The sequence below is a fragment of the Oryzias latipes genome, chromosome 3 (assembly GCF_053564925.1).
Source record: "Oryzias latipes strain Hd-rR chromosome 3, Olatipes_Hd-rR_3.1".
Lineage (NCBI taxonomy): Eukaryota > Metazoa > Chordata > Actinopteri > Beloniformes > Adrianichthyidae > Oryzias > Oryzias latipes.
Genome location: NC_136239.1, coordinates 1,321,962 through 1,335,299, shown reverse-complemented (window position 1 = coordinate 1,335,299; position 13,338 = coordinate 1,321,962). Strand labels below are relative to the sequence as shown.

The 13,338-nt window shown below is 45.6% G+C and overlaps 1 protein-coding gene across 4 annotated transcripts in view; it reads left to right on the top strand.

Moving 5' to 3' along the window:
• The window catches only part of pacsin3 (protein kinase C and casein kinase substrate in neurons 3), a 28,213-nt gene extending 22,669 nt beyond the window's left edge, over nucleotides 1–5,544 (top strand). For all 4 annotated transcript variants that reach the window (XM_023951406.2, XM_023951412.2, XM_078944114.1 and 1 more), the window contains 3 exons: nucleotides 1,392–1,534; nucleotides 2,948–3,117; nucleotides 4,768–5,544. In XM_023951406.2, coding sequence (XP_023807174.1) covers nucleotides 1,392–1,534; nucleotides 2,948–3,117; nucleotides 4,768–4,883 — 429 coding nt within the window. In that variant the 3' untranslated portion in view covers nucleotides 4,884–5,544. The remainder of the gene's footprint in view (nucleotides 1–1,391; nucleotides 1,535–2,947; nucleotides 3,118–4,767) is intronic.
• The last annotated feature ends 7,794 nt before the right edge of the window (nucleotides 5,545–13,338 follow it).

Below are 13,338 nucleotides of genomic sequence, written 5' to 3'. Positions count from 1 at the left end.
GTTTTGTGTTCATGTGTTTTGTGTTCATGTGTGTGTATTCGTGTGTGTTGTGTTCATGTGTGTGTGTTTGTGTGTTGTGTTCATGTGTGTGTTCATGTGTGTGTTTATGTGTGTGTGTTGTGTTCATGTGTGTGTTCATGTGTGTGTGTGTTCGTGTGTGTTGTGTTCATGTGTGTGTGTTCATGTGTGTTATGTGTGTGTTCGTGTGTGTGTGTTTATGTGTGTTGTGTTCATGTGTGTTGTGTTCATGTGTGTGTTCATGAGTGTGTGTTCATGTGTGTGTGTGTGTTGTGTTCATGTTTTGTGTTCGTGTGTGTGTTGTGTTCATGTGTTGTGTTCTTGTGTGTGTGTGTTCATGTGTTGTGTTCGTGTGTTGTGTTCATGTGTGTGTGTTTATGTGTGTGTGTTCGTGTGTGTTGTGTTCATGTGTGTGTGTTTATGTGTGTGTGTTCGTGTGTGTTGTGTTCATGTGTTGTGTTCGTGTGTTGTGTTCATGTGTGTCTTCATGTGTGTTGTGTTCGTGTGTGTTGTGTTCATGTGTTGTGTTCATGTGTGTTGTGTTCATTTGTGTGTTCATGTGTGTTGTGTTCATGTGTTGTGTGTTTGTGTGTGTTGTGTTCGTGTTCTTGTGTGTGTGTGTGTGTTCGTGTGTTGTGTTCATGTGTGTGTGTTTGTGTGTGTTGTGTTCATGTGTGTGTTGTGTTCATGTGTGTGTTTGTTCATGTGTTGTGTTCGTGTGTGTTGTGTTCATGTGTTGTGTTCATGTGTTGTGTTCATGTGTGTTGTGTTCATGTGTTGTGTTCATTTGTGTTGTGTTCATTTGTGTTGTGTTCATGTGTGTGTGTGTTTGTGTGTGTTCGTGTGTTGTGTTCATGTGTGCGTGTGTTCATGTGTTGTGTTCGTGTGTGTGTGTGTTAGTGTGTGTTGTGTTCATGTGTTGTGTTCATGTGTGTCTTCATGTGTGTTGTGTTCGTGTGTGTTGTGTTCATTTGTGTGTTCATGTGTGTTGTGTTCATGTGTGTTGTGTTCATGTGTTGTGTTCATGTGTGTTCATGTGTGTGTTCATGTGTGTTGTGTTCATTTGTGTGTTCATGTGTGTTGTGTTCATGTGTGTCTTCATGTGTGTTGTGTTCATGTGTGTCTTCATGTGTGTTGTGTTCGTGTGTGTTGTGTTCATGTGTGTGTTCATGTGTTGTGTTCATGTGTGTCTTCATGTGTGTTGTGTTCGTGTGTGTTGTGTTCATGTGTTGTGTTCATGTGTGTTGTGTTCATTTGTGTGTTCATGTGTGTTGTGTTCATGTGTTGTGTTCATGTGTTGTGTTCATGTGTGTTGTGTTCATTTGTGTGTTCATGTGTTGTGTTCATGTGTGTGTTCATGTGTGTGTTTGCAGGAATGGACTCCTGAAGCCAGCCGCTCCATCAGCAGGAAGGAGCGAGGAAGACTCTCGGAGGACAACGTTGTCACTCTCACTAACATCGTCTCCTCAGGTGGAGTTGAGGCTCCGCCCAGCCCCATCACCGTGGATACTGGAAGGTAGGGGGAGGGGCATAATTCTTGGGAACTTGTCTTGGAGACGGTCAGATGGTGGGATGAGGTCCTAGTCAGAGGAGTGCGGTGGATGTATAAGGAGGTGATGACATCACAGAGATCAGCTGACGGCGTTCCTTTGAGTTCACGCTGACGGTTTCTGATGATGGAACTGTTCCTGACATACGTGAAACACGGAGACTCATGAGCCGCTGCTGCTCAAAGAAACAGACGCTTTTTCCAGATGCACAACCAGAGGATCTGGAGCCGGTTGTGGATTTGTTTTTGGATGGAATTATTCAGGTTTTGGCGTGCACGTACATGCACACGCACACGTAAACAAACAAACGCTGCCGGATATCTGAGGAGGCGGAGCCGACCGGAAAGTAGACTGGATCTGTGGGGGCGTCCATTCCAGACTAAACACCAGACTAGGATCACGTCTCTCAGTGTCTTCAGAGGCGAGACCAGCGGTGACCTCCTGACCTCCTGACCTCCTGACCTCCTGACCTGACCGTACCTCTGACAGCTTCCAAACCAACTCGGCTTCCCACTACTTTGAATTGGTTCGTCGCAGTGACATCAGCAGCAGCTCTGACGCTGTTTGTCATCTCTGTTTCATTTCATCGTCCGAGGAAGGAGACATCTTTAAAAATATAAACAACAGTTACAAATGTGAACTTGAACTGCAGAAAAACACACTTTATGTCACAACACGCCTGACAGACCAGTTCAGAGGTGAACTGTTCCATACAGCTGATGCATCGATCAGGCTAAAGTGGTTCTGTTTCTGACTGATCCTTCTGGTCATTTGCATATTTGAAACATTTTCGTTTGTCAGTCATGCCAACCACCAACAGCAGCAGATCGGTGGTGATCTGGGTGGACAGGGACCCACCGGTGCTGCTGACCGCAGCGTTCTGGTGGAAACGGGTCGTCTGTTGGTGGAAGAAGGAGACGCAGAACCAGAGAGGAGAACAGGAAAGACAGGAGTGAAGGACTGAAGTCTGAATGGAGACTTTGACAGAGAGTCGGTGGACATGATGGAAAGAAGGAAGGCGGATCTCCTGTGTGTTCAGGAGACCAGATGGAAAACATGCAGACTGGAAGCAGCTTCTGCATGTTTGACCGTGGCGTGGACGGAAAGAGGAACGGAGGAGGAGAAATCCTGGGGGAGGAGTTAGAATATGTGCGTCCCGACCTCTGCCCCTGCAGCGCTCCTCTTTTCAGACGGTCGCTGGAACACGAAACAGCGTCAAAGTGATGGACTGAAGGCTGGATGCTGTCACGGAAACCCCCCTGTCAGTCAGGAGGGGGGGACCGTCCAGCGTGAGGAGACGCGGCGTCCCCGTCTGAGACTGCAGACGGGCTGAAGGACGCCGTCCTCTGAGCTCTGAAAGCTTCTCTGCTCCTTTTCAGGGTGAAGGATTATTCGTCCGACTGGTCGGATGACGAGAGTCCGAAGAAGGCGGGGGCTGTGAACGGCGTGGGCGAGTTTGACCCGGATGAGGGGCGGACGGAGGGGGTGCCGGTCCGAGCCCTCTATGATTACACGGGTCAGGAGGCCGACGAGCTCAGCTTCAAAGCAGGTATGGAGCCGCGTATAAGCCACATCGTATTTGTTAAGCGACCTTCTAGGAACCCAAGGTCGCCGTAGGTAATAGTTAAGGTTAAAAGATGGATTTAAAACCTGGGGGGTGGGTGTGGCTACAGGAACAAGATCTGACAGGTATGATGGTCGTGGATGGATTCAGGAGTATGTGATGTAATCTGGTGTGTGATTGGCAGCCAGTGGAGCTGCAGACCAGGAGTGATGTGACTAGACTGTGAACCAGGACGGCTGTGGAATGAGGACTGAGGGAGGGGTGAAGACCACAGGGGGGGCTGTGGAAGATGACACCCAGACTCTTGACCTGGGGGGAGGGGGACATAGAGAAGTTCTGGATGCTGTTTATAATGGATTTAGTGCCGATCAGGAAACATTCAGTTTTCTCATTAATCAGTCATTCATTCATCTTCTAAACCCGTTTTCTCTCTTTTGGGGTCACGGGCTGCTGGAGCCTATCCCTGGACTGTTCGCCAGTCTGTCTCAGGGCCACAATCACACACCCACGTTTTTGGACGCTGGGAGGAAGCTGGAGAAAACCCACGCATGCAGGGGGGGGGGGGGGACATGCAAACTCCACACAGAAAGGCCCCCCATTGGTGTTCTTCTGCAGGTCCCCCAGCCGTACTTGAACCAGGGTTCTTCTTGCTGTGAGGCAAGAGCGCTAACCACTGCACCACCGTGCCGCCCCTTCTTATCCCTCTATCTGTGAGGGAGGTGGGAGGAAGAGAGGAATTTAGAGCTGAGTGTCGTCTGCATAACAATGGAAGTCAATCTTGTTTTTACGGAGGATCCGACCAAGAGGGAGAAGGTAAATGATAAATAGCAGGGGCCCCAGGACGGAGCCCTGGGGGACACCTGTCTTGACAGGAGCTGTGTGGGAAGTGAATGTTTGTAATGGGTTAAATTGGGTGCAGTCTGAGAGTGGAACCAGTTGAGAGGTATGTTTGTGACGCCTGTGGCGGACAGTCTGTCTAGGACGGTATGAGAGATGCTATGGAAGGCTGAGCTCAGGTCGAGGAAGAGGAGGATGAAGAGTAGGCGGAATCAGCAGCTAGGAGGTCGTGGCTGAATTTGAGGAGAGCCGTTTCTGTGCTGTGAAGAGAGCCAGACTGTTCTGACTGAACACGCGTGGACAGACAGACTGTTCTTCTAAATGATTCTGAGAGAGATGCACACCACGTTGTTCAATGAAAGTCAGTTCACCTGCAGTGTAGAAACATGACTTTATTACCAAGAAACGACAGGAATCATGGGAAGAAGGCTTTGGAGCACAAACACACGTGTGCAGGTGAACATGGATGCACAGGTGACTGTTCAGGTCAATCCTCTGCGGTCACGCTTTGTGCCTCAGAGTTTGACCTTCCTGCATGGAAAAGTAAAACCGTGTCACATGACTCAAAAGCGCCCTCTGCTGTCTGCTAGTGCAAGTTTTATGAAGTTCAAAAATGCACAATCTGACACGGATGGGGGTTTTCCCACATACCTGACACGGCGTGTCACACGGCACACGGAAAACCCCCATCCGTGTCTGATAACAGAAAAACCTAAGAAAGTCAGTTGACAATCCAGAGACTATGAACAATCAAAGCTGCCGTCAGACTTTTTCCGGGACGTCCGTGTTTCTGTCCAGGTGAGCAGCTGCTGAAGCTGGGGGAGGAAGATGAGCAGGGCTGGTGTAAAGGACAGCTGAGCAGTGGGCAGGTGGGCCTCTACCCAGCCAACTACGTTCAAGCCGCCTCCTCCTGATGACGGGCCGCCCTCCTGCCACGATCGACCCGACCCGGTTCAGACCAGAACACTGTGAGTCCGCATGGACCGGGGTCTGCAGACCACAAACCGGGGAAGGTTGGGGTCAGACCGCGGTTAGGCGGGAGGCCGCAGAGGGAAACGTCCGGCCTTCGTCCCTCAGGAGGAGCCGGCTCCACGCCGACCTGTTGTTCCACGTCTCAAAAATGTCCCCTGAGGCCCGAGGCGGCTCGCCTCTTCTGCGTTCAGAGACGGACACTCAAGCCAAGCCGCGCAGCTTCCTGAGGTTTATGTCCATCTAAACGTTTGTGGAACTCCGTTGGACTTTGACCTTTGGTTCTGGGTTTCATGAATTTAAAATTTCAACTTTTTGTGGTTTAGTTTAGATTTGCAATGGACTCTTCCAGCTGGTGCCGCCTTTTTGTTGGAAACGTTGATGGTTTTTACCGTTTTCTTCTTTCCTTTGCAGTCAGTTAAACCGAAGGTGTTGGGGGGGGTCATTTTTTCTCTCATTTCATCGGTTGTCATCCCGCTTCAGGGACTTTCCTTCTCTGCCGCTCTGCTGATGTGAACGTCTAGACTAACCTGTAACCTCTGAATGTGAGGAAGAGGAGGATGGACGCTCTGTCACGCTGAAATAAAGAGCTTTCTGCACCTGGAATGCCGTCTGTCTTCCTGTCTTTTTGGAGTTTCACTCCACATTTCCTGCCTGATTCCTTCTTTGAAGTGTTTGACGTAAACATGTGGGACTGAACACAGACTGATCCAAACTCCAGAACCAGATAATAATCCAGATTATTCCAGTTTCTAATAACTTTTTTGAGACGGTAACCCTTGTTCTATCCTAGGCACTTTAACTTTGGGAGTGGGGTCATCTAGACCCACTAGACAGTTGGGTCATCTAGACCCACTAGACAGTTGGGTCATCTAGACCCACTAGACAGTGCTCTGAACCTTTTTTCTTCAATGATTTGTGATCTTCACTGGTGTCCATGGATTACATGAAATCTTTCCACCTTTATCCACCTTTGTCATGGTAGGGGGGACACCTCAATGGAAGGGGGGGGGGGTGTTAATTAAGCACAGGGGTTGCTTTATGAATAAACTAAAATGGGTTTTAGGAATATTACAGACCAGTTTCCTCATGAAAAAGGACAGTTCTGTCAGCGGGACTGCAGGCTCTTCATGAGTGAATCCTGAAGCGCTCAAATCCAAAGACGCCTTTGTTTCATCTACAGAAAATATGCTGCAGGTCAGTAAGTCTGTTGAAGTCTCTGAAACTGGTGGGTAAGTCCTGCTTTCATGCATGAAGCTCTTCAGCACTACAAGCACCATGATGTCGCAGTGAAGCAACAACTTTCCTGTCAGACTTTGACTCTGCACTTTGTTCCACTAAACGCTGAGCTTGGTCTGTAACGTTTGTCATAGGAACACAGAATGTGAAACCAGAATCCAGGAAATCCCAACGTTTGATTATTAAAGAATTGAATGCAGCAGAAAATGAGGCTTATTCTCCTAAAAATCCAACAGTAAATACTCAGCGCTTCATTCACTTTGGACCTTTCTTAGAAGTTCTTTAGTCACATTCACACTGACGGCAGCAGAACACTTGGGACAAACAGCAGGTACAGCTGACTGTTACATAAGGTTTTAGTATTTTTACAAATACTTTCAGGTTCTCGAGGGTTCTAGCCACTTTCTGGACCTCAAAGGGAGTTGAAAGTCTGTGTTTTCCAACAAAACCCCCCAAACATCTTTGCTCTGGAGAAGATCCGCATGGAGCAATGGACCAAAACAGCAGCCACAGTGCAAAGGCCTACAGGAGACCTTTGACCTCTGCCATTACCCACACTACAAAATACTGAAGGGGGGTTTTGGGAAAACTCTTGGCTGCGGAAGATGTGAGCAGGTGACCAGGTGGAGAGGCGGGTGGGGGCGGGGCTTAGACTCACCCCTTATGATTCCAGACCCCCACCAAACTAACAGCTGCTTCCTAATAATAAATATTCCTCATCCATAGAATGAATCTACTTTATTGGGTCGACTGGATTTTATGAAAAGGTAAAGAAAAACTAGAAAGGAGTCTGCATCCAAGTGAATCTGTTTCCATCATCTTCCTCATCTGAACTCTGGTGTTTGACAGACAAAAGGAAAATGGAGAAAAGATCAAAGGAAACATCAGCGTCCAGATTAGAAAGAAGAAAAACACCCCAAGGATGAAGGAATGCAGGCGGGGGCCAAATGAACACTCACTAGGGGCCAAATACGACCACATGTACTGATGGAGGGGTAATATATGAAGCAACATTTGGTTAATGGTACAGACTCTGAAAGATAATAATGGAGGATGTGTAAAGGAAGGACAGAGGGAAGACTGTCACCAAGTTTCAGAAACCTTCAAGGGTAGAGATTAAAAAGGAAAGACATCCACCACTTAATGAAGTAATAAAACAGATCTTTCAAAATCTTTTACTCAGATGTGTTGAGATCAATGCCCACTTTTTCTTTTGTCTTCTTTATGTTTCTTCAAACTTAGTAAAGTTTGACAGCTCGTGGCTTGACGACTCGCGCCCCCAGCCGTCCCCCCAACTTCATCTGAAGCTCGTCTGCTGGACTTTACATGTGTAGTTGTAGCGTTAGATAAGTTCATTCTTCTCTAAGAGTTCTGGTAAATGCCTGTCCGTCCTGGGGGAGGATCCCTCCTTCATGTGGACACCCCTGAGGTTTCTTCGTTTTTTCCAGGTTCCGTTTTTTTTAGGAGTTTTTCCTTACAGAGAAGGGGGGTCTAAGGGCAGGGATGTCCAGTTTAGTCAGTTTAAAGTTTTAGTATTATTCTATTGAATTCTATGCATTTATGATCCTTTTTAATTGTATGTTTACTTTACAATTACAGGCACAAGGCCCACGGAGACGACTGTTGTTGTGAAGGTGGGCTATAGAAATAAAATTGAAAGTCTCCCTCCCACAATCTGAAGCCCACAATTGGTCTGCATGGGTGTGTGTTGCAGTAACATAAGCATGAATGCCACCAAGTAGCTGCTGGTTCATGGTTTATCCCTTGTGCTATCATTGAAGCAAAAAGGTCCAGCGCACTGTCCAGTGGGTCTAGATGACCCAACGTTAAAGTGACGTTTTTAGGCTAAGTCATAAAACCTGTGTCGGGTTCTGCAGAGGGCGGGGCTTGTATGAGGTAGGAGGGTTGGGGGCGTGTCCAGTGTTTGTCCAGGGCACCGCCTCTGTTTCAGCTCACCCGGGTGGTTTTAGCGGTATGCTAATGAAAGGGACGCATGGGAAACGAGAGATAAATCATCTATGTATCCATAAAAAAAGCATCCGATGGGATTTTTGGACTTTTTGGCTTTCAAAATAAGTCAAAGATTTGAAAACTGCAGACAATTTTATTAAATTAATTAACTAATTCTGTACAATAAACCTCATCCTCACAATGATTAATTTTTTTTCATTTCACATGGAGTAGTTTATGAAAACTGCCCAAAAATTACATTTGTACAGTTTAAAACTTGAAAAAACATTTTGTTCTTGCACAGGTGAAACCAAGTGAGGAGAAAAAACTGTTCTGATGGTCAGACGTCCTTTCCTCTGTAAAAAAAATATTTTCTGAAGGAACAATAAACACTTGAATTCTGATTCACGACTCGATCATATTTGTGAAAGATTTCTTTGTTCTTCATCAACGATTTTCTAAAATACTTTTATATGATTTCAAATAGGAGCTTTATGTAGGAGAATAAACCAACGATCAGTCCAACCAACGATCAGTCAAACCAAAGATCAGTCAACCCAACGATCAGTCCAACCAACGATCAGTCAAACCAAAGATCAGTTAAACCAAAGATCGGTCAAACCAAAGATCGGTCAAACCAAAGATCGGTCAAACCAACGATCGGTTAAACCAAAGATCAGTCAAACCAAAGATCAGTCAAACCAACGATCAGTCAAACCAAAGATCGGTCAAACCAAAGATCGGTCAAACCAAAGATCGGTCAAACCAAAGATCGGTCAAACCAACGATCGGTTAAACCAAAGATCAGTCCAACCAACGATCAGTCAAACCAAAGATCGGTCAAACCAAAGATCGGTCAAACCAATGATCGGTCAAACCAAAGATCGGTCAAACCAACGATCAGTCCAACCAACGATCAGTCAAACCAAAGATCAGTCAACCCAACGATCAGTCCAACCAACGATCAGTCAAACCAAAGATCAGTTAAACCAAAGATCGGTCAAACCAAAGATCGGTCAAACCAACGATCGGTTAAACCAAAGATCAGTCAAACCAAAGATCAGTCAAACCAACGATCAGTCAAACCAAAGATCAGTCAAACCAAAGATCAGTCCAACCAACGATCAGTCCAACCAAAGATCAGTCAACCCAAAGATCAGTCAACCCAACGATCAGTCAACCCAACGATCAGTCAACCCAACGATCAGTCCAACCAATGATCAGTCGAACCAACGATCAGTCAAACCAAAGATCAGTCAAACCAAAGATCGGTCAAACCAAAGATCAGTCAACCCAACGATCAGTCCAACCAACGATCAGTCAAACCAAAGATCAGTTAAACCAAAGATCGGTCAAACCAAAGATCGGTCAAACCAACGATCGGTTAAACCAAAGATCGGTCAAACCAAAGATCAGTCAACCCAACGATCAGTCCAACCAACGATCAGTCAAACCAAAGATCAGTTAAACCAAAGATCGGTCAAACCAAAGATCGGTCAAACCAACGATCGGTTAAACCAAAGATCAGTCAAACCAAAGATCAGTCAAACCAAAGATCAGTCAAACCAAAGATCTGTTAAACCAAAGATCGGTCAAACCAACGATCAGTCCAACCAACGATCAGTCCAACCAACGATCAGTCCAACCAAAGATCAGTCCAACCAAAGATCAGTCCAACCAAAGATCAGTCCAACCAAAGATCAGTCCAACCAAAGATCAGTCCAACCAAAGATCAGTCAAACCAAAGATCTGTTAAATCAAAGATCGGTCAAACCAAAGATCGGTTAAACCAAAGATCAGTCCAACCAACGATCAGTCCAACCAACGATCAGTCCAACCAAAGATCAGTCCAACCAAAGATCAGTCCAACCAAAGATCAGTCCAACCAAAGATCAGTCCAACCAAAGATCAGTCAAACCAAAGATCTGTTAAACCAAAGATCGGTCAAACCAACGATCGGTCAAACCAACGATCAGTCCAACCAACGATCAGTCCAACCAACGATCAGTCCAACCAACGATCAGTCCAACCAAAGATCAGTCCAACCAAAGATCAGTCAAACCAACGATCAGTCCAACCAACGATCAGTCCAACCAATGATCAGTCCAACCAAAGATCAGTCCAACCAAAGATCAGTCCAACGAACGATCAGTCAACCCAAAGATCAGTCAACCCAAAGATCAGTCAAACCAAAGATCAGTCAAACCAAAGATCAGTCAAACCAAAGATCGGTCAAACCAACGATCAGTCAACCCAAAGATCAGTCAAACCAACGATCAGTCAAACCAAAGATCAGTCAAACCAAAGATCAGTCAAACCAAAGATCAGTCAACCCAACGATCAGTCCAACCAACGATCAGTCAAACCAAAGATCAGTTAAACCAAAGATCGGTCAAACCAAAGATCGGTCAAACCAAAGATCGGTCAAACCAACGATCGGTTAAACCAAAGATCAGTCAAACCAAAGATCAGTCAAACCAACGATCAGTCAAACCAAAGATCGGTCAAACCAAAGATCGGTCAAACCAAAGATCGGTCAAACCAAAGATCGGTCAAACCAACGATCGGTTAAACCAAAGATCAGTCCAACCAACGATCAGTCAAACCAAAGATCGGTCAAACCAAAGATCGGTCAAACCAATGATCGGTCAAACCAAAGATCGGTCAAACCAACGATCAGTCCAACCAACGATCAGTCAAACCAAAGATCAGTCAACCCAACGATCAGTCCAACCAACGATCAGTCAAACCAAAGATCAGTTAAACCAAAGATCGGTCAAACCAAAGATCGGTCAAACCAAAGATCGGTCAAACCAACGATCGGTTAAACCAAAGATCAGTCAAACCAAAGATCAGTCAAACCAACGATCAGTCAAACCAAAGATCGGTCAAACCAAAGATCGGTCAAACCAAAGATCGGTCAAACCAACGATCGGTTAAACCAAAGATCAGTCCAACCAACGATCAGTCAAACCATAGATCGGTCAAACCAAAGATCGGTCAAACCAATGATCGGTCAAACCAAAGATCGGTCAAACCAACGATCAGTCCAACCAACGATCAGTCAAACCAAAGATCAGTCAACCCAACGATCAGTCCAACCAACGATCAGTCAAACCAAAGATCAGTTAAACCAAAGATCGGTCAAACCAAAGATCGGTCAAACCAACGATCGGTTAAACCAAAGATCAGTCAAACCAAAGATCAGTCAAACCAACGATCAGTCAACCCAAAGATCAGTCAAACCAACGATCAGTCAAACCAACGATCAGTCAAACCAAAGATCAGTCAAACCAAAGATCAGTCAACCCAACGATCAGTCCAACCAACGATCAGTCAAACCAAAGATCAGTTAAACCAAAGATCGGTCAAACCAAAGATCGGTCAAACCAAAGATCGGTCAAACCAACGATCGGTTAAACCAAAGATCAGTCAAACCAAAGATCAGTCAAACCAACGATCAGTCAAACCAAAGATCGGTCAAACCAAAGATCGGTCAAACCAAAGATCGGTCAAACCAAAGATCGGTCAAACCAACGATCGGTTAAACCAAAGATCAGTCCAACCAACGATCAGTCAAACCAAAGATCGGTCAAACCAAAGATCGGTCAAACCAATGATCGGTCAAACCAAAGATCGGTCAAACCAACGATCAGTCCAACCAACGATCAGTCAAACCAAAGATCAGTCAACCCAACGATCAGTCCAACCAACGATCAGTCAAACCAAAGATCAGTTAAACCAAAGATCGGTCAAACCAAAGATCGGTCAAACCAACGATCGGTTAAACCAAAGATCAGTCAAACCAAAGATCAGTCAAACCAACGATCAGTCAAACCAAAGATCAGTCAAACCAAAGATCAGTCCAACCAACGATCAGTCCAACCAAAGATCAGTCAACCCAAAGATCAGTCAACCCAACGATCAGTCAACCCAACGATCAGTCAACCCAACGATCAGTCCAACCAATGATCAGTCGAACCAACGATCAGTCAAACCAAAGATCAGTCAAACCAAAGATCGGTCAAACCAAAGATCAGTCAACCCAACGATCAGTCCAACCAACGATCAGTCAAACCAAAGATCAGTTAAACCAAAGATCGGTCAAACCAAAGATCGGTCAAACCAACGATCGGTTAAACCAAAGATCGGTCAAACCAAAGATCAGTCAACCCAACGATCAGTCCAACCAACGATCAGTCAAACCAAAGATCAGTTAAACCAAAGATCGGTCAAACCAAAGATCGGTCAAACCAACGATCGGTTAAACCAAAGATCAGTCAAACCAAAGATCAGTCAAACCAAAGATCAGTCAAACCAAAGATCTGTTAAACCAAAGATCGGTCAAACCAACGATCAGTCCAACCAACGATCAGTCCAACCAACGATCAGTCCAACCAAAGATCAGTCCAACCAAAGATCAGTCCAACCAAAGATCAGTCCAACCAAAGATCAGTCCAACCAAAGATCAGTCCAACCAAAGATCAGTCAAACCAAAGATCTGTTAAATCAAAGATCGGTCAAACCAAAGATCGGTTAAACCAAAGATCAGTCCAACCAACGATCAGTCCAACCAACGATCAGTCCAACCAAAGATCAGTCCAACCAAAGATCAGTCCAACCAAAGATCAGTCCAACCAAAGATCAGTCCAACCAAAGATCAGTCAAACCAAAGATCTGTTAAACCAAAGATCGGTCAAACCAACGATCGGTCAAACCAACGATCAGTCCAACCAACGATCAGTCCAACCAACGATCAGTCCAACCAACGATCAGTCCAACCAAAGATCAGTCCAACCAAAGATCAGTCAAACCAACGATCAGTCCAACCAACGATCAGTCCAACCAATGATCAGTCCAACCAAAGATCAGTCCAACCAAAGATCAGTCCAACGAACGATCAGTCAACCCAAAGATCAGTCAACCCAAAGATCAGTCAAACCAAAGATCAGTCAAACCAAAGATCAGTCAAACCAAAGATCGGTCAAACCAACGATCAGTCAACCCAAAGATCAGTCAAACCAACGATCAGTCAAACCAAAGATCAGTCAAACCAAAGATCAGTCAAACCAAAGATCAGTCAAACCAAAGATCAGTCAACCCAAAGATCAGTCAACCCAAAGATCAGTCAACCCAACGATCAGTCCAACCAAAGATCAGTCAACCCAAAGATCAGTCAACCCAAAGATCAGTCAAACCAAAGATCAGTCA